Genomic DNA, 24,452 nt, shown 5'->3' with positions numbered 1-24,452 from the left:
GAAGCGTTGCCAAGGAGACCAGGCCAGGTAGGAGAGGGATTACCTGCCCACATAATAGAGGGAGGATCTTACCTGGGAATCCTCACTTGGCTCCAGAGCTTCTCCCACCCTACCCACCCTCAGTTAATGTCTTATTTTGCAGGTTAACTTTTCTTCACAGGTATGCGGGCGCTGCTACGTTAAGGTCGCTGTTAAAGGACCGGAAAGGAATTTCCCTGCATTGGCAGGTTTCGCCTTTCCCGTAGCAAAACGTCACAACTTTGGCGGTATCAGGCCTTGGGCGGAATCCTTTAGTCCATCTTCCTCTTTGTGGCGGCGATACCAGGGTTCCCCGTTAAAGGGGTTTATGAAGGGAGGCTTTGACCGTACGCCGAAAGGTCGTCATTGCTCTCCCCTGCGGCGGTGGCGTAACGGGGGTGGCTATCTCTGCTTGAACATATGTTCTCCAGAGCCGGCCCATCCCCCCCCCCACACACTGGATAACCCTGATGCTCCCTAGGTCCCCGGCTGGGGGCTGGGGAGGGAAAACGCCCAATGCCTGAGCCAAGGTCTACCCACATTTGAAATTTAATAAAGTTGTGCCCAATTTAATCCCATAGCATGTTGTCTTGACTCGTTATTCCACATGACGGGGGGGACCGCTCGGGATCTGGGGACTCCGCCTGTCCACGCAATGACTTCTGCCTGGATCTGCAAACTGCAGATTGTTCTGCAGCTGCTACACCTCCCTGTTCACATCTTTCATCTTGTCCTCTCATTCTCACTGCCTGCTGTGGGGCAAAAGTAGCCTGCCCTGTCCCCTCATCCTAAGAAGGTGAAAAAGATGGGTGGGCAAGGGTTTTTTGATCGAGGGGATAAATCCAGCTATGATGTCAACACCCTCACATACTGCATTTCAGGTTTAAGCACCTGGTTTTGTGCTTTGTAGGATTTCAGTGAAACGCTGGATTCAAATATGAAGCCAATATTAAAAAAGGAAATCTACAACAAATCAGGGCAAGACTTCATTAGAATAGGAGATTCTGAAATTGAGTGCAGCCAAAACTTCAGGTAACTGTTCTTTTCTGTGATACAGTGGTACCTCTGTTTACGAACTTAATCCATTCCGGAAGTCTGTTCTTAAACCAAAACCATTCTTAAACCAAGGCACGCTTTCCCTAGTGAGGCCTCCCGCCGCCAGTGCCCTTCCACTGTTTGGATTCCGTTCTTAGACCAAGGTAAAGTTCTCAAACTGGGACACTCCTTCTGGTTTTGCGGAGTTCGTAAACCGAATCATTCGTATTAAGGACTGTTCTTAAACCGAGGTACCACTATATAATTTTTTACTTATGTAAATTGAAATTAACTATATTTTAAATTAGCTATATTTGTTTGACTCAGCTATGTCTTTACTTGCCTCACACCTGATGTTATTGTTAATTATTGTTTCAGATTATACTTGACAACACAAAAACCCAACCCCCATTTTCTGCCAGCAATATGCAGTATTGTGACAATGATAAATTTCACTGTAACATTTGAAGGTTTGCAAGATCAGCTTTTATCTACTGTTCTAATTAAGGAGAAACCAGAGGTTGAACACCGGCGTTGTGAGTTGCTAGAAAGCATATCTGCTGACCTAATAACACTTCGTGAACTGGAACAGAAGTCACTTAGGCTTCTCCAAAAAACAGATGGTAATGAAAAATGTACAGAAATCCTTGAAATGTCATCCATATGTTTTGAACAAATTATAGGCACCTGTAACTAAATAAATTACAAATTAAATGAATTGTTTTTTATATGAAATGACATGGATAAGGTAATCTGCAATGATTTCTGTGTGTCAGGCAGAGGTTAGAATGTTAGTTTGGATGTTCTGGTTCAGATTCCCACTCATCTATGAAGCTCTCAACCTAATCTATCTCATTGCTGTGCAAATTAAATTGCAAACCATTCTAATTGTAATTAAAGGACCACCTCTCACACAAACCTGGCCAAATACTGAAATCAACCCAGAGGCCCTCTTCCAACCCCTCCTGCATTTAGATATTAGGGCAGTAGTAACTAGCAACAAATTTGGACCTTTTGTTCTTGCCCAGGCCTTGTCATCTGTGTTCAGTTTAATCTGATAGTTGTATTGTTCTGATTTAATTTAATTGATGTTCTTGTTCACCCTGCTTATTATTGTTATGGATTTTACTTTAGCCATACTGGGAGATACTGTAACTAAAGGGCAGCATAAAAGTTCCTTGTTTCTTTTACTAGATTTATCCACAATTACAGTCCAGTTTATTAAAAAGCATTTTTACAGAAGAGTGGATATTTAATCAATAATGCATTATTTGATTTATTTCTACACCACAAATGAAGTAAACTTCCTTTAAATTGTAGGACATATTCTAGATGATGAAGACCTTATTGACAATTTGCAAAGATCTAAAATTACCTCAACAGAAATTTTTGAGCGTGTTGAAGCATCTGCAGCAACAGAAGTTAAAATAGAGGCACTGCGTGAAAGCTATCTTCCTATTGCAACTCATGGCGCCATCCTCTACTTTGTAGTATCAGATCTTTCTCATATCAACTATATGTATCAGTTTCCCCTGGAGTGGTTTCATAAGATCTTTGAAGACTCTGTAGAGTACATACTCAAAGTAAAAATTGGGGTTTCGTTGAGTGCCCCAGGAATTTTTAAGCCTCGGTCAGTTTTTAGGACTCAATCAGAGAGACTTCTCACCAGAGAAGATGAGAACGAAATAGAGAATATCGCAGTCAATTTCCAAGGACATATTAATGCTATAATAGAGAAATTAACAAAAAATGTTTATAAGGTGTGTACCTGAATTTATTACACAAATGATTTTTGGCTAATACTAGTATCTGTAAAATATAATGTGTTTTAATTAAATTTCTTATTCAACAGAGAGTTTCTTCAGCTCTGTTCAGTGAGAATCAGCTATGCTTTGCTTTTCTGATGTGTACAGCAATTATGAAAAATAAGTATGATGGAAATCTATTTACTAACAAGCTTGGATTTATACCAGAGAATCAGTGGAACTTCTTCCTTCATTCTAGCATAATGGCAAATATTATGGACACGCAGGACTCTGAGACTACTGGTAAAGAAGGCCACATTCAGTAAATGTATAGGTCAAATTGGTCTCTCAGGCACCTCTCAGAAATAGACTTGCCATTTCTAAAACAGCTCCTTTTACTTGCAGAAAAGACACATCAGTGGAAACTCCCAGTAGGAGATAATTGATATATGCTGTTTCCCCTGCAGTCCCCAGCACCGCCCCCATTATGTTTGGAGGGTCCTCTAATCCTTCAGAGTACCTTTTCAGGAAGCACAAAACGGCAAATTGCCACTTATACCCCTTCTTCAAATAGAACTTCCCACAGGCAGCTTCTGCCCACGGGTAGCCTGAGTCCAGTGCAATATCTTTAAAATTTCCATTGTTCCCTCACATTAGAGATTCTTAAGATCTGTTATACTTCAAACACAGATTTTTTTTCCCTGTCTCTACAAGTGAGAATGAAATTTGGCAATGATGGAAAGTGAAAAATCTAAGGAAAAAAATGTTTTTCATTTTTTAAAGATGTACTAATTAGGCATGCCCTTTTCTAATTTCTAAACTCAAGTAAAGGCACTTCAATGGGTAGAATTGTAGAGATGGAAGGTCCCAAAGGGTCACTTGGTCCAACCTCCTGCAATGCAGATATCATGGACTTGTGGGGATGGAAGAAACACTTGGGGCCCAGGTTATGGGTGCCCAGCACACACTGTGATGTGACGTCATGATGTCATGTACCCCATGGCCTCAGAACCTGAGTTCCGTTTTGAGGTCTTGTAAGGCCTTGGACAGCATACCTGAGGTTTCACAATGCCTCAGATGTGACTTCTGGTGCTTTGCGAGGCACCAGAAGTTGTGTCAGGGGCCCTGCGGTGTGGGTGCTGAGCACCCAGAACAAGCTTTTTGAGGATGCTTGAGCCCCCAGGACCCCCTATACTTGGCACTCCTGCCATCCATGAACTAAAAAACAACAGTTAGAGGACCATAGGACAAGCTACCAAAAAAGTAGTTGTGTACCTCCTCCAATATATTGAGCTATCGTTAATTCCTTGCACAAATCTCACCTAGAGATTAGATTATATCTGGTATTTATTAAGCATTCATTCTGATGGGCTTGTGGATGTTTCCCCACCCCATTGATCTTTCATTGATTCTAACACCAAAAAGTCTGCTTCTTTTTAAAGAAATTGTCGTACTAGGCTGATCGAGTGATTTAATCCACTTTAATTGTGAAAACCTAAATTTCCAGGTATGAATCCTTCCTTCAAAATACAGACAGTCTGGAGACACATGTAGACAGACACCTCCATTTATAGTGATTATAATTATTTTAAGAATAGTTATAAAGATTTGGGGTGAATTACTAAGGAACTATTGCACTTAAATTCTGAATTTAACAAGTGTTAGAATCTTCCCTATTGTGTTGTAGTTTTTGACAGAAGTTCAAACAAAGTGGAAGTAATATCAATGGAATACTGTTGTATTGTGTACGGCCAATTTCTGAGTATAAGCAACTTCCTCTAGGGCTGCAATCCTATACCCATTTATCTGAGAGCAGGCCTGATTGGAATCCATTGAACTTAAATCTTAGGCATTCCAGGACTGCAAATCTCAAAAGTAGATATGTACACTAATTAAATGTATAATATAATTATTATTCCTCAATTAGGTTCACGTACATTCAAGAAAACTCCTCCACTCCATTGGATTACTGACATGATGTGGAAAGAATGCAGGTACATGAGCACTCACATGCCAGCATTCAGCCTGTTGTGTGATTCCCTTTCAACAAATTCTCAGCAATGGAGAGCTTTTCTAAATAGTCAGAATGTATATTATTTGATGGGTACAAGCTATAGACCAGTGTCACCAAGGCAAGGTAAGTGTTGATGTAAAACTATGTGTTGATTTTCAGCATGCCTTTCTAACCTATTGTTGAAAACACTCCCTGTGTCCCCAAACCATGAAAAATTGAAGAAGCAATGCTCCTGGGGTTAGTGTCCTTTGGATGAGAGAGCATTGGAAATTTGCACCTGACAACTTAGAATCACAATCCATGCATCTGATGTAGTGAGACTCCAGTCCACAAAAGGCTTTTATAATGTTGCATGCCACCCCAATCTCTCGAGTGGTGTGAGATTCCAGGGGTTTCTGGCATATACCTGGGGTTCGTGTTTCCTTTGGAATAGGGTTACATCAGAGATTGCAATGTCTTTATTTACACATATATACAACCTGAGCCTCCAGTGGAGGAGTCAACAGTATTAGGGTCTTGCTTGCCTTGGATTCAGACAGAAATCAAGCATCGCTCTGACCCTCTAGCTTCCCAGCCAATTGTTTCTACTCCTCTCTTGAAGAACAAGAGCTATTCTACAGTTCTATTGTTGTGAACAGAGATTTACAACTCTGACAAATATGAAAGATCAGAGAAGAGAAAGGCTTATTTGTGTAGATGATTTGAGAGTTTGTCTCAAATTAGACCTAATATAAATGAGATTACCCAGCTAAAGCAAGCTCACACCTCTCACTGAGTTTGTATACATAAGGTACATATGTAAGAGGCTCGTTTATAATTATATTTGGAGAATGGTTCATGTTTTTCTGTAGCTGCATTATTTGATACTTTCTGGATGTCCCGTGGTCATATTATAAGGTAGTTGTACTCTATGTTATAAATCAAGTACTGCTAAGAGTTGTCTCTTTTTGTTTTCCAGTGTATTTCTTACCAATTTAAAAATTGGTGTGGTATGAGCAAATTTTTATTCTGGAAGTGTAGCTCAGGGAAACGTTTGAGAACTACCACACTTCCCTTTTATCCTGGCAGTTATGTTATTCAATTATATTGCTGTATAAAAGTTACAAATTTGTTGCAACATTTTTATATGGTTTCAACTGTTTCAAAGTTTCAGTAATGTTGTAAATTACTATTTAATCTCTTACAGACCCAAAATTAGAAGTACTGAGAGAAAGTGATGAGCAGGAGAGTGGACCTTTAATTTTCCCTTGGGAGAAACTTACTGCATTCGAAAGACTTATTTTGGTAAGTAAAATCAAGTGGGAAGTATTCATCTAAATTCTTGCTAGCACAATGGGATTTTATTCCACCACCACCCACCCACTATTCCCAAATCTCCTCTGAAACACCCCAGAACAGATTTGGTAGGAGGAATGGGAGAGAAGAGGTGGAGAACATTTTATTACACAAGAAGAAATCTATGTGCTGACAGATCATTCACTTTAGTGATACATTGATACATTCCCCCCTCCTTCCACATGCTGTTCTGGGGGTTCACATGTCTCCCTCAGAGACATTTGGGTGGTGCACAAGGAAGGAGAAGGGGTCAAGTTCAATTGCACTAGGAGATGTCTTTACACAGGTTTCATCTTTAAAAGATTGCAGTTTTAGAGAAAAGTCAAGTAAGATGTGATATGATATAAGTTTATAAAACTATGCATGCCATGGAGAAAGTGGATAGGAAAAAGTTTTTTCTCCCTCTCGTGTAACATTAGAACTTGTGAACATCCAATGAAGCTAAATTTTGGAAGTTTCAAGACAGATAAAATAAAGTACTTGTTCACACAGTGTACAGTGGTACAGTTAGTGTACATAAATAAATGTCAGTGTCCAAAATTACTAATATTTTTAGCCAAAATCAAGTACAGTGGTACCTCAGGTTACATACACTTCAGGTTACATATGCTTCAGCTTACAGACTCCACTAACCCAGAAATAGTACCTTGGGTTAAGAACTTTGCTTCAGGATGAGAATAGAAATCGTGCTCCGGCGGCAGCAGGAGGCCCCATTAGCTAAAGTGTTGCTTCAGGTTAAGAACAGTTTCAGGTTAAGAACAGACCTCCAGAATGAATTAAGTACTTAACCCGAGGTACCACTGTATAGTTAAACAATGGAACCTGCTCCCATGGGAGGCAATGATGGCCTCCAGCTTGGATGGCTTTAAAAGAAGATTCAACAAATTCATGCGGGAGAGGCCTATTGATGCCTATTAGCCAAGATGGCTATGCTCTACCTCAACAGTCAGAGGCCAGGGTTGTGATGCTTCTGAATACAGTGGATCCTCGGTTGTCGAAAACTTCATCAGTCGAACAATTCGGAACCCGAACAACGACAACGCGGAAGTGAATGCTTCTGTTTTCAAACACGCCTCGAAAGTCGAACGGCTTCTGAGGTGTGTTTCTCCATTTTTAAAAAGGGATTTGCCGACTGGCAATTGCGCCTTGGCTGTTGAACGTTTCGGAAGTCGAACAGTCTTCCAGAACAGATTACATTCGACAACCGAGGTTCCACTGTACCAGTTGCTGAAAGCCACAGGAGGGGAGAATGTTATTGTCTTCAGATCTTCTTGCTGGTTTCCCACAGGCATCTGGTCACCTCTGTGAGACGAAGATACCAGACTAGATGGCCCAATGGCCTGATCCCGCAGGTTGCTCCTTATGTTTATATGTTGCAGTACTTGTTATTGGAATCTAGTCAATAGGGATCACTTTATATTTAGCTTCTGCTTGCAAATATTTTGAGCTTTTGAGGGCACCACTTCCCTCACAGCAATTAAAGAAGTGATAGTTTTAAGGAATTCAGATGCAATCCTTTCACAGTTAAGCACATTTAAGTTGCATGTATTTCAACGGGTGAGAGAGATACATGTACTGTGCTTTCACAATGAACTCAATGGAATTTAAAGGTGCTTCACTTTGCTGAATCATATCTTTCATGAATTCAGTGATATTATCATATATTTTTTAATAGATAAAAGTTCTTCGGTTAGAAAGCTTAACTAGTGCAGTACATACATTTGTAGCTGAGAAATTGGGGAATGACTATCTTCAGATTGGAGGAATTAATTTGAAAGCAGTATACGAAGAAGAATCTAATGCAATAACTCCAATAATTCTCATTCATACTCAAGGTGAGCATTTATAAAGGATGAGTATGCAAAACCTGCTTTATGAATTAGGGTACAATCCGAATGCCCCCCCCCCCCCATGTGGCTTTGCAGAGTAGCAGGGTTGCCAATACATTCACAGGCTTGCCACACACGAAGACTGCAGTGGAAGAAGGGGAGGACAATCTGGCCAAATCTGGACCCAAACACTTCGCCAGCTTCAGTCTGACACAGTACTCAGACCTGATGCCTTCACATTATGGCAGTAAGATACACTTGAGATCCAGCACATCCTGGGGCAGTTCAGCCCTACTCTCAGAACACTGCACCCACTTGCAAATTTAGTGGCCAATGGGAGCCCAGCTAAACTGGGAGAGTTGGGCAGAGGGTCACTTCTACCTAATCCAACCCCCTCGCCAGTCCTGTAAAAGGGGGTGGGTTTGATTGCTTTGCCCTTCACTATATGAGTATACCATGCGCTGCTGACCCTGCTTGCTCCACTTGGCAACCCTGCCAACCCCTTTGCCAACCACCTTACTTGACACCTGGCCAATCCCTGCTCCCTTTATACCTGAGCAAACTCTTCTCTCTTTACACCTCACCCAACCCCCCCTCCAGCTCCCTCCAAGCACCCCCCCCCACAGTTCACCCCAGACCCCAGCCCATTTACAGGAGGGAGAGGTGCTTCAGTTAGTGGTTTGCCAAAGTGCCTCCCCGCTCCATTAAATAGCTCACCTTGGCCACCTGCTGCCCACACTGCTTGCTTTCTCTCTCCCTTGCCTGCCTGCTATTCTGTTGTCAAGCTGGAGCTTGTGTGGCTGCCTGTTGATGGCCATGCAAACTGCAGCATGACAACTGCCTTACATTTTTATGTATGTAGGAATAAAACATAGGAAGAAAATATATGGCCCAATCCAATTGGTGCTAGTTGTTAATAGTCAATTGAAAGTAATAAAATTTAATACAGTTGCTTAGCTGGTTTGGGTATGTTAGTGTAAAGTGTATAACAATGGCATAAATATTATTGAAAAGTTTATTTGTTTTATAGATGGCCCATGCCTCTGCATTACCCTACTTAGTTTCTACAGCAGAATCATGTTCATGTTTACACAGATATTTCCCACTGAGGTCTATTATTTCCAAGTAAATGTGCACCGTAAATTTGTGTACAACAGCCTGAAAATGATAGCAGGCAAACACAAAAAAGAGGTGCCAAATTATTTCCCCCCTTTAAAACCATCTAGTCATTTCATTCCTGTGGCATCGTGTTAATGATGCAATATAGAATACTATGTTAGGTCTGCTCATTCTTCTGTAGAGCAGCATACATTTTACATAAAGTATTACCGTATATGCACACCTTTTCATTGACCCAATATAATAGGTTTCTGGATGTGGAAATAAAACAGTTATTATGTATGCTACACAGGTGTAGATATTGCAGCTCTCTTTTTACGCCTTGCCCAGGAAATAAAAGGAAGTACACAACATGTGAAAATGATATCTCTGGGACGTGGTCAAGGGAGCAAAGCTGAAGATTTGATATATAAATCAAACATACTGCAGGGAAAGTGGGTATTCCTCCAGAACTGTCATCTTGCAGCTTCATTTATGCCCAGACTCTGCAAAATTGTTGAATCGTAAGTGTTTTCCCCTAGCATTTATTTGTATGTGCAGTTTTGTTCAGATGAGTGAGGACCAGAGTAGGCTGGCATTACTGCACCATTTGCCTTGTAGGAATCAAATATAGTTTTTTATTTTTTATTAATACCTTTGATTTATTAATTGCCTTCTTATTCTCAACCACTTTTTGAACTCCCTGCTTTCCTGACCATTGGGACAGCCATAGGTTGCTCATTCCTGTTCTGCAGCTATTTGCCAGTTCTTTTGAGCTGGCCCGAAGCTGAATTAAATTACTGCTAGGGAATTATGCTGACTATCACTCAATTAATAGGGAGTAGTCTATATTGAACAATTTTCTCCACTTAGCTCAAGGATCTAAGATGGATGGCTTTAAAAAGAGATCACACAAATTCATGGAATAAAATGCTATAAAATAGCTATATATTACCTCCCTTATCAGAAGTAGTAGGTCTCTGAATACCAGTTCCTGGGAATATGAGTGGGAGGTGCTATAGCACTCATGTCTTGCTTGTTGACTTCCTATCTGGTTGGTTTGTGTGAGAACAGAATTCAAAACAAGATAAACTTTTGGTCTGATTGAGAAGTGTTACTCTTACACAGGGATGGAAGGATCTGTCAATTTTTGTTTTCTCAGTTTCTCATTTTTCCACTTTTAAATTCAGTTCTCCACATTTCTGAAGCAATTTACAATTAAAAAAAGCACACTTCATGAACATTTACCAGCATTTTAATTCTGCATTTAAGTCTCTTCATAAACACTTTTCTATGGATTCTGACTTTAGAGTAACATGATAGAGAGAAATAGCACCAGTGGTTAACAGTTATTAATAAATTTCATATTTGGAATGCAGTTCCCTATAGGGAAGACTATATTCTGTCAGTGTTTATCTTATTACAATGTTCTCTATTCCTCATTACTATTAAATTTTACACTGTCACAGTTGCTTGGAAAATCACACAAAAATACTGTTGCTGTCCCCATGTTAAGCAAGCAGTTTAATTTCAAACTTAAGCCTTCCTAAACAGTTTCCTACCTCAGAATGTGATGGTATGAAGAGAATCAATGCTGTTAATTTTTGTGACCTGGCCCTCGGAGTCGAAGGTTGGAGTACTAGATGCTTGACTAGGTGGAGAGATTCAGCTACACTGTATTCGAGATGTTTTTTCACTGGTGGAGTAGCGACAGTTTTGTGTAATGGTCTCCCTGCTGAAATGGAAGAGGCCCCATCAATATTGACACTGTGCCAGCTCTTGAAGACAACCAGTTTAGACAAGCATTCTCCTGATCCCTTGACCTGATCCGCCTGTTGTAACCCTTTTAATGCTGTTTTAACTGTTACACTCTTTTAATGGGATCTATTTTTATAATTGGTTTTACATTTGTAAACCACTCCGAAGCCATTTTGGCAAATAAGCAATATATAAATTTATTATAATAAAAATAAGTAGTAGTCATTATATATATGTAAGGGGATTGTGAAATACAGCTGCTTTTGTAGGTATATGTACAGTTGTTGTTATACCACTTCTTGTAAAGATGAATTCTTGGTTAAATAATATTGAACGCCGTGCAGTACAACTTCATAGTCTGTTTTTAGACAGTGGTGGTGTTACAAAATTTGTTCTATCTACAGATTTACTCGATCACAGACAAATATAGACCCTCAGTTTAGACTCTGGTTAAGTTCAACGCCAGATCCATCTTTCCCTATACCTATCTTGCGCAAGGGCCTTAAGGTAAGATTTAAAGTAATCCCTTCAATTAGAGGGGATGGTTCAGATGCCTTGAGGTGAATAATTCAAACAACCAGTTGGCCTGCACACCTGAATGTTACATAAGCTGCCTTGTGGTTATGGGAAGGTAGAGTACTTTAAAAGCAAATTAACCAACATCTTGGTAGAAGATTTATACTCTGTTGATTTCACTGGGACTTGAATATACCTCTCTCAGAATTACATCCAGCTAAAGGAAAGTCCAGCTGCTTTCAGTGGACTTCCATGTAATGAAATGTATTTACAATAATCTCAGTAAATAATATATTTATTTTGCTGAAGTCTGCTTGTTTTTTTTCATAAACCATCCTGCATATTTTCTAAAGATTGTAATAGAACCTCCACATGGACTAAAGGGAACACTGCTTCAAACATTTGGAGTAAGCGGTACTGAAATAGTAACGGAAGCTGTATTCAACACCACCACCTGTGGGCCATCATGGAAAAGGTTGCTGTTCAGTCTGTGCTTCTTCAGTGCTGTAGTTCATGAAAGAAAGAAATATGGAGCTTTGGGCTGGAACATTCCATATGAATTTAATTCTTCAGATTTAGAGGTAAGAGGAAGTCTTGCAGACCAAAATAAAAGCATGATTGTAAATAGTATAATCTTAAAATAATACCTATTATAACCATAATTTCCAAACTGCGCCTAATAGTGCTTCCACTCCTCCATAAATCTAGCAGATACAGAAGCAAGGAACTGCCAAGGCATAACCACTATTCACAAAGAAATTAAAATTTAATTAATTTTTTTTAATTAACACTAAATGTGTACTTAATAAGTACCAGCTTAAACAATGGAAACAATATACCAAATTTCTGCTGTAGTGATAACCAAGTGTATAGATGCAGTCATTTCTGATTATTTTTATCTTAAACCAGATGCAGTAACCAAAATTGACGAAAACAGATGAAAGTTTCTTCATCTTCCTATCCTAGAGAATTAATGTCACTCACCTAGTGTTATGGGCTTAAACTCCTCAGTCACCTCACTGTAATTATCCTTCTCCTCCTTTCTTGCACATTACAAAAGTATCCCGTCACCCCCATGGATCTCTCTCCACAGATCTATAAGAAAATGGCGCAGGCAGAAGAAAAAGGCCAGTATTGATCTACAGTTTTTGCCTGCATCTGTCTCTGAAAGTGGTGGTGAGATGATTTGCCCCTCCTCCTCCTCCTCACTTACCGCTGCTGTTGGAGCCAGTCACTCCATCCAGAGACAGACACAGCCAGAAGCTGAAAATCCATTCTAGGTCCTTTCCAAACCTTTCAATCTGCATGCATCTCTTATCTGTGTGTTTCGTGCCTCCTGCCTCTTCCTCCCCCAACCCCAGTTGCCTGTAAGTTGTACTCTTTACTCTCCTCGTTGCCATGATCCCCAGTTTTGTTTTTTTTAAACTTTAGGGAATTCCTGGGCACACCCCTATGACAAGACCCAGCCACAAAGGACACTAAATACATGTCTTGTTTACAATACCAGCAAAAGGACTAGCATTTACACCTAGAAGTGCTTCATGTGGTCTGATATCCATTTAAAGTAACACTTCAGAAAATTGTAATAGTTTGGGCATGCCTTGTTTGGCTTTCTTTTATACAGTGGTGCCCCGCAAGACGAACGCCTCGCAAGACGAAAAACCCGCTAGACGAAAGGGTTTTCCGTTTTGGAGGCGCTTCGTAAAACGAATTTCCCTATGGGGTTGCTTCGCAAGACGAAAAAAATCTTGCATCCCCCCGCGGGGTTTTTTCGCTTTTTTCGCCCTTTTCTTAAGCCGCTAAGCCGCTTATCAGCTGTTCTGCTGATAAGCCGCTTAACAGCTGATCGCTGGAAGCCGCTTGACAGCTGTAGCGCTAATCCGCTAAGCTGTCAATGGGCTTGCTTCGCAAGACGAAAAAACCGCTAGACGAAGAGAATCGCAGAACGAATTCTTTTCGTCTAGCGAGGCACCACTGTATATTTTTTCCTTTAAGCAATACACCCTCATTCTATTTCTATAATTGTTCTTTCAATTCATCTCAGTTTCAAAAAATAGTTTATCATATGGTATAGATAGTGACACCTCAGGACATGCAAGTCCAAAGCTAGTTGCATCGTTCTTTGGATCATAGTGCTTGTCTCTGTAAAAAAGGAAATGTAGTGACAAGACATAACCACAGCAATAATGCTACAATAGAAAATACCTTTTTTCAAATTTTCTTCCCAAGATTTCGATCCAGGTACTGGAGATTCTTCTTGGGAATCAAAAGAAGATTCCTTGGGAAGCACTGCGTTATATGACTGGCGAAGTAACATATGGAGGCCGTGTAACTGATAATTGGGATCGTCGGTGCATTCTTAACATTTTGGATAATTTCTATAACCCTTCTGTATTGCAAGAGGACTTTACTTACACTACTGATTGGGTAGGGGAAGCCATTTCTTTTTTCATTATTTTACAGCACTTTAACAACCTGTACATTGTTATATAAAGGGTTGGTTCAGCCCTAATAGGAAATTGTGGTTTCCTACTACTGTATGTGCATGCAAGACTTAGGATCACATTTGTGTCCCTCTTTTGCATGCAAAAGAAGATTAAAAACTTTCTGCTGTAATTTTAAACTAACCACAGTTCCCTGTTACAAAACTGTAGTCAAAAAGAGCCAGATGTGATACTCTTACTTTGGCTATTTTGTACATTTCGGTCCAAAAGACTTTTTTTTCATGGACAGCTCTGCACTGCAGAGACATCGCTCACCTACAAGCATCTTAGTGCCTCTGTCTCTCTCTAGACTGGAACCTAATATACACTGCCAAGAGGAGAAGAAGGCAGAACTAGCTATGGAAAATCTGTTATGACTGGACTCAGGGAACTCTGATCATTTAAACTCTCATATGCTCTAGCCAGTCAGGCTCAAACCATGGTTTCAGAACCTTGTTTCTTCTCATAGAGTGAATTCCCTGAGTTCAGACATATTTGATAACCAGGGACAGCCCAGGATGTCTTTCCACTAGTGGCACAAACCCCAGTGCTGTCCCCCACCTCCTGCCCCCCCCAGTGACTGGCACTTGCTTGCTGCCTCCTGTTCCTCAACCCCAGAGGTGTTCTCATGGATGGTGGCTGCTTGCTCCTCTACTCACCCCTGGGCTGCCCCGAAGAGGGTGAGCAGAAGGAAGATGGTGGCCCAAGGGCAAATAGAAGAGTGGGCCACTGCAGCCATCAGGACCGAGGAGCACCTAGCAGCAGTAAGCGCCTGGCAGTGGCAAGTACTGAGTGCCAGGTTCCTGGTGGCAGGAGGCCGGAAGTGGCAGTGGGGGGTGCCTGTTCCAGTTGTGAGAGGGGGGTGCATGATGGTGTGGGGAGTGGTGGCACTAATGCTGGCAGTGAAACAGCTGGAGGTGCAGCACCACCACCCCCAATGAAACACTGGCTTGTCTTGCCACTTTGGGTGGCAGCTCCTACCTCTCCATCTCCCAAAGCACATACATCCTGCCTGTGAAAGTTCATAGGCCTATACTAGGAAATAAATATCATTCAGAATATACTTGACATTGCTACCAATGCAATGTTCTCTAGCTTTGTGAGCAAACTTATTTTGTATGGATCTTATCTTGAAGGTGAATTCTGATCTACATTGAACAATGGCTCTAAATTGGTTTCTAGTGTTCTCCTGTGAGGATGTGGGGTAAAGACATTAGTAGATGAAAAGCATTTTTCATTGGTTTTGCAGGTATATCAACCCATATCTGAAAAAGATACTTTGAAAGACTGCAGAGCCTATTTACGATCTCTTCCAGAGAGCGATTCTCCAGAACTCTTTGGAATGCATCATTGTGCAGAAAGAGCATACCTAAAGTCTCAAGCACAGTTATTTATTGAGTCAGTTGCCAGGACTCAACCAGCAATGACTACAGACACTCTCATCATCAGGTCACTCTTTGGAGATTTCTTCTTCTGTTTCTGGAATATGACCACAAACTAACAGAGTTAAGCATGCTTAAGTCCCCTAACCTCACACAGAACAGAGAAAAGATCCCATTACTGACTCCACTCATTGCAGCTTCTCACCTCTTGTAATTTTCTTTAGTTCATTTTCACAACGCCTTCTGGGAATTACATGTGGGATTGACAACATAAACATGAGAATATTAGCATTAACCAATTTTTGCATATGTAGTGTAATATGCAAAATCAGATGCATTACCCCACAAAGAATGCCTAGAATTATTTATTTGACAATGAACAAAGCAACATGCAGTGAAACAAGGGGGTCATTAACTTGATTGATAATGATTGATAACTCTAAGACATTGGGTGTTTATCTGTTTGTTTTAGTGGCAGAAAGACTCCAGATGAAATAGTATTGGAAATAGCATCTGACATTCAAATTAGGCTACCACTGACTGTAGAAAATATGGGACAGACACCTGAAACTGAACCCAAAGAAAAAGTTACATTTGAAAGCTTCAAGTCAGGCTCAGTTTGGGCTGCACTTGCAAAGGTTGCAAAAGGTCAGAACTTTGATTCACATAATATAAAATTAAAATTAGCTTTATCTTGCAAGAAGGAATAAACATATATATAGTTCTGGTCTGTTTATTATTGTTGTGAATACATAATGAGGAATAAAATCAACAAATAATGATAAAATATATAGCACTCCAACATCTAAGATTAGGTGATTTCTCCTAATTAGCAATTTGATGCTAAGTGTTGGCAGTGAGTATTCTTACATGGAAGCAGGAGGAATTTATGGCATTGTGTCAAAGCTGGAATATATTGGAACTAAATGCATAAGAATTAGTCCAGAATTTGCTCAGGGGTGTGTGTCTGTAGGCAAACACCTTCTCTCTTGGTTAAGCCTTTTAACAACTATGTTTCTAGCTACTTTTAATTGATGTGTTTTATTGAATATGCTGTTAATTTATTGCTTTATTACTGTGGTTAATGACACTTATTTTATGTTGACTGTTTGATATTTTTCAGTATTTTTGCTTTAGGTTTTGGAGTTTTTAAACTTTAAGAATAATTTTGCAATTCTTCAGCTTTGTGTTTCTTCTTGTCTGCTGCTTTTAGAGGACTTGTCTGGAAAGGTCCCCTAAAAATGTTTTAAATAAGTAAATGCTGTAAGTTGGTACTGACCAATATGCCGGAAGCAGAAGATCCAAATAGTGTCCCCTCTCTAAGAAAAAATACAATAATATTGGTATATTATTGACAGTTTTCTGCCTTTTAGTAGTACCCCAAATTTTCACCTTGATGCAGCTAACTTGCTCTACTTATCAGTGAGATGACCAGTGGGTCTTATTTTCTATTGTAGGTCCTAGTTCTTTTATGAGTTCAACTTTGCTAATTGTCTTGCATCAGGAGATTAAAAGGTATAATCATTTATTATCCATAATAATGCAGTCATTACATGGACTTCAACAAGGTATCAAAGGCGAGATTATCTTTACCACAGCACTAGAAGAGCTTTATAATTCAGTATTGAAAAACAAAGTTCCTGAACTGTGGCAGGTAGGTGAACAATTTCTCTGGGAATCAAAAAATAAACTTTTAGCATGAGATTATGTACTTAGCTACATTGCCCCCCCCAAAGCACTTTATATGTGTTGTATGTACATTATAACACTACAACACAAGATGGCGCTGTGGAGTTTTGTTTTTGCCAACCTGATTTCTCATACAAAATTTACAGCGCGTTTAACTGAAACACTGCTTTGATGTGTCTACTTCCAGCCCCAGTTGTGGCTGTCCACCTGCAGAATAGACTTCTGCTCACCAAATGTGATTTCCCCTTCTTTGCTTCCCCGCTGCAGTCTCTGCATGTCCACCAAAGAAAACCAGAAAGGAGATACTATATCTCAACCCTAGATTGTGATTTGTTTCACTGTAACTAACTACACTCACTAGCTAGCCTCAAATCATGGTTTGTTGTTGTATTAGCTATCATGGCTTATTCATGTGAAACAAACCACAATTTGCCTGCTGCAGGGATCTCACCTGTTATCCAAGAATTCTCCAAGATTATGGACAGAGGCTCTGAGATTACATCCTTAAGCTTTTTGAAATCAGCCTTATTTTTTTAGTAACATACAGAGTCTCTGTTTTCAAGTCATAGAACCACCTTAAAGTCCAGAATGCATGTCTGACTACACTCAGCTTTACCTTGCCTCTGAAACCCAAGAGGACATGATTACTTCGTCACAAGGTTCCCAGTATTTCTACTTCTTTAATCAGTTCCTCTCTGTTGGTGAGGATCAGGTCCAAGACAGTTGATGCCCCTTAGTCCTGATACCACGATTCCATAGCAGTTCACAAAAGCAGAATGGAATCCTGGCAGTAATTGTTAACATCTTCAGAATCTCAGCAGTCTATTTTTATTTTTCTCTTTAAAAGTGGGTTTCTAGCCTCTATAGTAAAAAAAAACTGCTTAAGTGAACAATGTCTTTTAAATTACAGAAAGCTGTTACTTTCCATACTATTTCCAGCTGCCAGGGGTTGAGTAGGGTTTCCATGTCCTGTATAATGGTTTTTTGCATGCATCTGCTGAGAGATTACACAACTCTTTTACCTGAGTGGGAAGAATGATCAACTTTATTTTTGTAAATTTTAAAAACATGATATTGTGCTTGTTCTGCTATTACGTAACAGCAACATTCCTATAAATCACTTAAACCTCTGGGATCGTGGATTGATGACCTTGTTTTACGAGTGACTTTCTTTTCCATGTGGGCTAAACAAGTTATCACCTTTATGGAATCAAGGTAAAATGCAAAATATTAGAACAGTAAAGATTCTGGTGAAGTATATAAATATAAAGAAATGGCTTTGGCCAGAGTAGAGTTAAAATGCCACAGTTAACATACATTGGAATTGCAAATTTTCTGATACCTACTATAGAAATCCAGAAACAAATTATGAACATGACATATCCAGTGCAGGCAAATTCCTATTTTGAACCTGATACGTATGTGGGATCTGCAGCAAAGCGTTGGCATTTGGAGTGCTCCCGTTCAAGTTCTCAGCCACTCCCTTCCATTCCCTTTCCCTTCCATATTTTCTATTTTTCCTGTAACAGTCAGTCGGCATTCTATGTCCGTGAAGCCTGCTTAGTTCTTGGATCAGTAGGGGGTGCAGGAGGCCCCTCTTGGGGTCTTTCTCGCTAAAGTTTTTGGTTTGTTTTGTTTTTTGTATCTCTGTAAACCTTGGGCACTACTGCTGCTTCACAAATAACTGCCTCCATTCAGAGCTGTGCTGTAACTTCTGAATCTTCCCCAGACCTGCCTTTTCCTTTAACAATCAATTCATCCTTCTGGATGATGGGCACATGTGGAAAGGGAGAAAGGACCACCTCTCCTGTTATGTATGCTTGTTCTCATTCCATTTTTCGTTCCTCGGAAAGACCATTGTTTAGATAATGGATGGCATTCTTCACAGGTTAATGCCTCCAGCTGGAAGGAATTGGTGGGATCTACTGAAGCCTTGCGGCTCGTCTCACCAGACCGAACCAGCTTGCAGTTTACAGTATTTATTTGTTTATTTACTGAATTTGTATACCGCCCATCTGAAGATCCCAGGGTGATTGATTCACAGAATAAAATTCACAAAGTACATAATAAAAACCAGAACAAACCAAGCCAATAACCCCCCTGCCCAGAAACACATTTACAAGAATATAGTCTGTTAATCAGCCAAATTAATGTGACCTCTCCCATTATTTTAAACTACCCCCATGTTCCTCCCTATGCTCCTATGCCATAGGCACTGCTGTTGTGCAGTTTGCCTTCCCTTTTGCTCTTAGCCCTGACTTCATGAAAATCTAGGATTGTGATGTGGTACTAGAAATCCTCCAATGGGGGCTGCATGATGACACTCTTATATTTACTCTTACATGTGTAAGGATTGTACTTTTATAGTGGTTATGCCTTTGGCTAGTGCAGATTGTCATTATTTATTGTATTGTATAATTGACCATTTAAAACCATAATTAATATATACTTCTAAACTTATCATTCTGAAAGGCATCAGTATTTAGTGGTACTTCAGAAGCTAACCAAAACAACTATGCAACCTGGTGAGGAACCTGACCCCTTTGATGGCAGCTCTCAGGCACACCCCAGCTGCTTTTGGCTTCCAGCTTTCTTCTTTCCACAAGGTACATAATTTCATGGACAGTTACTATTTTCAGCAGTGTGTGGATAAGGAGTGGGGAACTGTGGTTGCCTACTAGGTCATTGTTAGGGGTCGGCATAGCAGGGGCTGAGTCTTTTGTCTCTTGTACTAGGCCCCAGATTTCATGTCCCTTCCCTTTTTCCAAAACTTTTTTTTTTTAACAAGGAAGTCCTCATAGGGTGGTTTGGTGCACTGCAAAGTGCAGTGCCAGTGAGGCCCCAGCCACTTGCCCCCTTAATTTGCTTTCCAGTTGAGGCACAGATTTTATTGATCTGTGTTGCTGGGTAGCATACGTGGATCATTTTGGCTGGCGACACGAAGCCATCAACAAGACAAAGATTCTCTGCTGGGTGCAGAGGGGTGGCGCCCCACCCTGGGCAGTTAGCAAAAGACAATAGAGTTGGGAGGGAGGAGTTACAGAATTGCAATGGGCTCATGTAAGCAAGAGGAAAAATAGTTTTGTTTCGGGGAATTAGTTTGCAAGTTGGAGAAAAGGGAGTCACAGCACAATGTGGATTGACAGTTTGAACCCAACATAGCAGCCATGAGAGAAACAGGACCCTTCTAGAATGTAAACTGGAAGTCCCCATACCCAATCCTAAACTCAGGTTGTGTGTATATGTGTAAATAAACAATATACAGGCAAGCCCCATTTTAGGCATGACCAATATGCAGTGCCAAACCCAGAACCAGGGGTGCCAACTTGAATAAAATATTGAGAGGGCCCAGGTAAGCTCTGCCCCATATAATCAGTCACATGATGTAATGCATATGCACCAATTGAATGGGAATGCCCATCATTTTTATGGGGACCCTGCCCTCTCAACTATGGGGGCTTAAGGCCCCCATGGCCCCTAGGAGGTGGCTCCTATGCCCAGAACTGACCCGGAAATGTAATAAAAGACTTCACTAAAAGAGCGGGCAGGGTGAGGCGAAGGCAGAATGGGGTGTTTCAGTTACACATGATTTCACGCAAGCATGCAGTGACCCAGAACACAAGCCCTGCACAAATCGGGGCTTGCCTATATCATAAAGACCCCATAGTCTACTCTGTGCCTTATTGTCCAACAGGCACAGACCCTGGTAAGTAGGCCTGGTACCCCTGGAGTCTCGTGCCACTCAGATTGGGGTGGCGTGCAACAGTATGTTTAAACGTTTGTACAAAACATATTGCAATGCTGAAAAGGGTTCAGAAAAGGGCAACTAAGCAACTTCCCTATGAAGAAAGATTACATTTCGGGCTTTCTAGTTTAAGAAAAAGAGTAAGAGAACATGATAGGTGTGCATAAGGTTATGCATAGTGTGAGGGGAAAGCGGATAAAGATTTTTTTCCTTTTTAGTCAACTAAAGCTGACTAAAGCCTAGTCTCACACCTCTTGTTCCAACATGTGCTCACACACTCATCCATGTATTTTATTCCTGCAGGATTTCTTACTGCAGTTCTTCAGAATTACGCTCGGCAGAAAGAATTGCCAGTGGATTCTCTTAATTTTATCCACAAAGTTCTTCCATTCGTTCAGGATGAAGATCAGAATCTTAGATTTTTCAGCGCAAAAGAAGCTATAATAAACAAAGCATTTAAGGTAAGAAAATAAGAGCACATGTAGCTTAATGGTTAATAAGCTTTGAGCTGGACGATCGATCTAAGTCATTGTTATGGCCTTATACATTAAAAAAAATACTGAGAAAATGTATGTGATATGTTCTGATCATATTGGGAAGATACTATTGAAGAGTGTCTGGAACACATTTCTGAAACAACATGGGGAAGAAAATCCTATAGGGGAAAGTTGCTGGGGCAGGTTGGGGTGTGAATTCGCTTTTAATTCTGCAGTGCCGAAGTATTTTCCTTCTGAAGCACATTTACTTCATTTCCAAAGGAAAAGGAACCACTTTCTGCGACTCTCAAATGACTTCCTGCCAGGATTCAGTAATTCTACACACACACACAAAATTGAGCATCAAGAGATACTTTACTTAAGTTCAAATTCTGTTGGGCCAGCCTCCTTCTGCCCGTTTAAAAAGTACTAGAACACCTTATGCAGGTGAGGGTGAGGGAGGTGGTACCCAACAGTGTGCTGTCCTGATGTTGCTGGACTACAACTCCCATTATTTTCTGCCAGCATGGCCAATGGCCAGGGATGGTGAGAATTGTAGTCCTGCAGCACTTTGAGGGCATCACACTGACTACTCCTGAGCTTCAACCATGCTTAGCATCATATAGGAAGACCAACTTACTGTGCCTATCAGTTAAAATGTAATTTACAGGTTACCACTGAATGTAGATGTGGTTGGTGTCATGGAGGCTGAATAGCGGTCATTCTACCTCTGTAAAGGATTGCTTCACTAATGGCTGAATGCATGAAAAATTGATATATAACAATGCCTTTTCCATTGGGTTGATAGTGATTTTGTTTGACCAACATAGTAGTCATACCTTGGATCCCGAATGCCTTGCTATTTGAATGTTTTGGCTCCCGAATGCTGCAAACCCGGAAGTGAGTGTTCTGGTATGCGAAGTCTTTGGAACCCAAACGTCCAACGGGTTCTGATTGGCTGCAGGAGCTTCAGAAGCCGCATTTTGGTTTCCAAACGTTTTGGAAATAGAAAGGACTTCCGGAACAGATTCTGTTCAACTTCCGAGGTATGACTGTAGTACTGACCCACCTGCCAATGCTACCTGTAGGTCAGGTGCCTCTCAGGATAACACCATGACAGCCAGGTCAAGTTCCCTATCTTAAAACATTTATATCATCATGTTGTTGTTGTTTAGTCGTGTCTGACTCTGTGACCCCATGGACCAGAGCACGCCAGGCACTCCTGTCTTCCACTGCCTCCCACAGTTTGGTCAAACTCATGTTTGTAGCTTCGAGAACACTGTCCAACTATCTCGTCCTCTGTCATCCCCTTCTCCTTGTGCCCTCCATCTTTCCCAACATCAGGGTCTTTTCCAGGGAGTCTTCTCTTCTTGTGAGGTGGCCAAAGTATTGGAGCCTCAGCTTCAGGATCTGTCCTTCCAGTGAGCACTCTGGGCTGATTTCCTTAAGAATGGATAGGTTTGATTTTCTTGCAGTTCGTGGGACTCTCAAGAGTCTCCTTCAGCACCATAATAGCTGGTCATAGATTTTGAAGGTTTTGTGGTGTCTGGTGGACTAAAAACAAACAAGAAAACCCTATCATATGACATTCATCTATCATTTTTGTTGACTTTCAGGAATCTTCTCGGTGTGAAACTGGAGTTATAGTTTGTGGCTTATACATAGATGGTGCTTGCTGGAATCCCACTACAAAGACATTGGAAGAGCCTGAGCTTCACCAAAGATTTTATCCACTACCAGACATACATTTTTTACCAAAAAAGGTGATTTAAATAAAATGTACATTCTGTGTTATAACAAAAGCTCAGGGTGGCAATAGGTAACGCTAATGATACAAATTTTGCAAGTTGGGAGCAGCTATATATTTATACCTGAAATGATAAACATTTGATTTCATTGTATCATTTTACTACATTATGCACTCCTTTTCTCACCCACTCCCTTATTCTGACCCCAAGTTTCAACCTGTAAAGTGTTTTTGTCCATGCTGCATGTGCCTGGTGTTTATGGCAGTTGTGGTGCATCTGGCTGGCTGTTCTGAATCTATGACGAATTAACAGTGTGCTGTGCTTGTGCAAACAATTGTCAGGCTACTTGTGTAGAAAAAAGCCCACCCACTGCTCCATCACCAGATGGGTGCTGAAGGTAGAGGCTCATACTAACATCTAGAACCCCTTCCCCCTTAAAAGAGGAGACAGATATGCAAAGTTTGCCTATGTTGTGCTGTGATTTCCTGCTTCGCATATTGGTTGCATGCACATACTATATATTGTATGTTTTCTGTGCTACTTTCATATTATGCTAATATGTATTATTAATTCATCAACACTTTTCTTTTGAAGCTGGCCTCCCATGCAAGACCCCATTGTCTAGAGGAGGAAGAAGTCTGGCTACTTTATGAATGTCCACTATACAGGACACCTGAAAGATCAGGAACACTGTCCTCTACAGGTATATCAACTAATTTTATAACAGTAGTTAACCTACCAAGTCTTATAGCACCCAGCCACTGGATAACAAGAGGTGTTGCACTGTTATGCCAACTAGATGACTGAGAAAATTTAAAAAATAATTACCTCTTAAACTTGGATACCCTTCAGACTGTTGGACCACTTGAGGTTTTGGTAAACGGATGCTTAAGAATAAACAGTATTTATTGTGGTTTTATGATTTATCTTCTCTTTATTTATATAAGCATGGTAGCAGGTTAATTAAACTTATTTGTGTTCAGTCAGATGTGTGTCAAGCTAGCCATGTGGTAAAGTTGGACTTCCTCAGCTCCAGCAATAAACTTCTAGTGCTTGCTTACTGCAGTAGTTTCTAATAGTGACCAGCCCAATGCTGCTGGAGCCTTACAATGAGGGCATTAAAGTGATTGCCACTATCTTGAATCAGAATTGTACAGTTGGAAGGGACCCTCAGGATCATCTAATCCAACCCCCTGCAATGCAGGAATATGCAGCTGTCCCATACAGGGATCAAACCTGCAACTTTGGCATTAACAGCACCATGCTCTAACCAACTGAGCCATCCAAATCTGTAGCATGCCTACTGAACAAAAAGTATGAGTCATTTCTATTGCTCTGCACTTTTTACCTCTGACTCCATTTACCATCATGCAACCATGGAGGTTTGCCAACATGACAAAGCAGCCCTGAGTTTTCCACCTCTGTAGTATGAGAAGGGCTCAAATGAATATGGGAGATCCTATGTTTATTTATTTCCTGAGTAGGAGTGTGAGCTTTTCAATCCCAGGACACAGATACATCTTCAATCAGAGCTACTTATATATTCAAAGGGCAAACAAAAATGTTAAAAGTCTGTTCCAA

At 40.6% G+C, this 24,452-nt stretch overlaps 1 protein-coding gene across 10 annotated transcripts in view; it reads left to right on the top strand.

The window, feature by feature from the left end:
* DNAH14 (dynein axonemal heavy chain 14) overlaps positions 1-23,790 on the top strand; it is a 132,102-nt gene extending 108,312 nt beyond the window's left edge. For 6 of the 10 annotated variants that reach the window (XM_083732930.1, XM_083732931.1, XM_083732926.1 and 3 more), the window contains 19 exons: positions 929-1,050; positions 1,432-1,676; positions 2,374-2,813; positions 2,906-3,101; positions 4,726-4,935; positions 5,999-6,096; positions 7,823-7,982; positions 9,388-9,598; positions 11,237-11,339; positions 11,702-11,929; positions 13,578-13,775; positions 15,081-15,280; positions 15,686-15,861; positions 16,671-16,867; positions 18,005-18,117; positions 19,375-19,508; positions 20,951-21,108; positions 22,740-22,886; positions 23,466-23,790. In XM_083732930.1, the coding sequence (XP_083589056.1) occupies positions 929-1,050; positions 1,432-1,676; positions 2,374-2,813; positions 2,906-3,101; positions 4,726-4,935; positions 5,999-6,096; positions 7,823-7,982; positions 9,388-9,598; positions 11,237-11,339; positions 11,702-11,929; positions 13,578-13,775; positions 15,081-15,280; positions 15,686-15,861; positions 16,671-16,867; positions 18,005-18,117; positions 19,375-19,508; positions 20,951-21,108; positions 22,740-22,886; positions 23,466-23,678 (3,549 nt within the window). In that variant the 3' untranslated portion in view covers positions 23,679-23,790. Of the gene's footprint in view, positions 1-928; positions 1,051-1,431; positions 1,677-2,373; positions 2,814-2,905; positions 3,102-4,725; positions 4,936-5,998; positions 6,097-7,822; positions 7,983-9,387; positions 9,599-11,236; positions 11,340-11,701; positions 11,930-13,577; positions 13,776-15,080; positions 15,281-15,685; positions 15,862-16,670; positions 16,868-18,004; positions 18,118-19,374; positions 19,509-20,950; positions 21,109-22,739; positions 22,887-23,465 lie in introns of those variants that run through there. The other 4 variants (XR_014562721.1, XR_014562722.1, XR_014562723.1 and 1 more) reach the window with 4 other exon arrangements.
* The last annotated feature ends 662 nt before the right edge of the window (positions 23,791-24,452 follow it).

The sequence above is a fragment of the Podarcis gaigeae genome (assembly GCF_964106915.1).
Source record: "Podarcis gaigeae genome assembly, chromosome: 3".
Classification (NCBI taxonomy): Eukaryota; Metazoa; Chordata; class Lepidosauria; order Squamata; family Lacertidae; genus Podarcis; species Podarcis gaigeae.
This window is presented reverse-complemented; position numbering and strand designations above follow the sequence as displayed.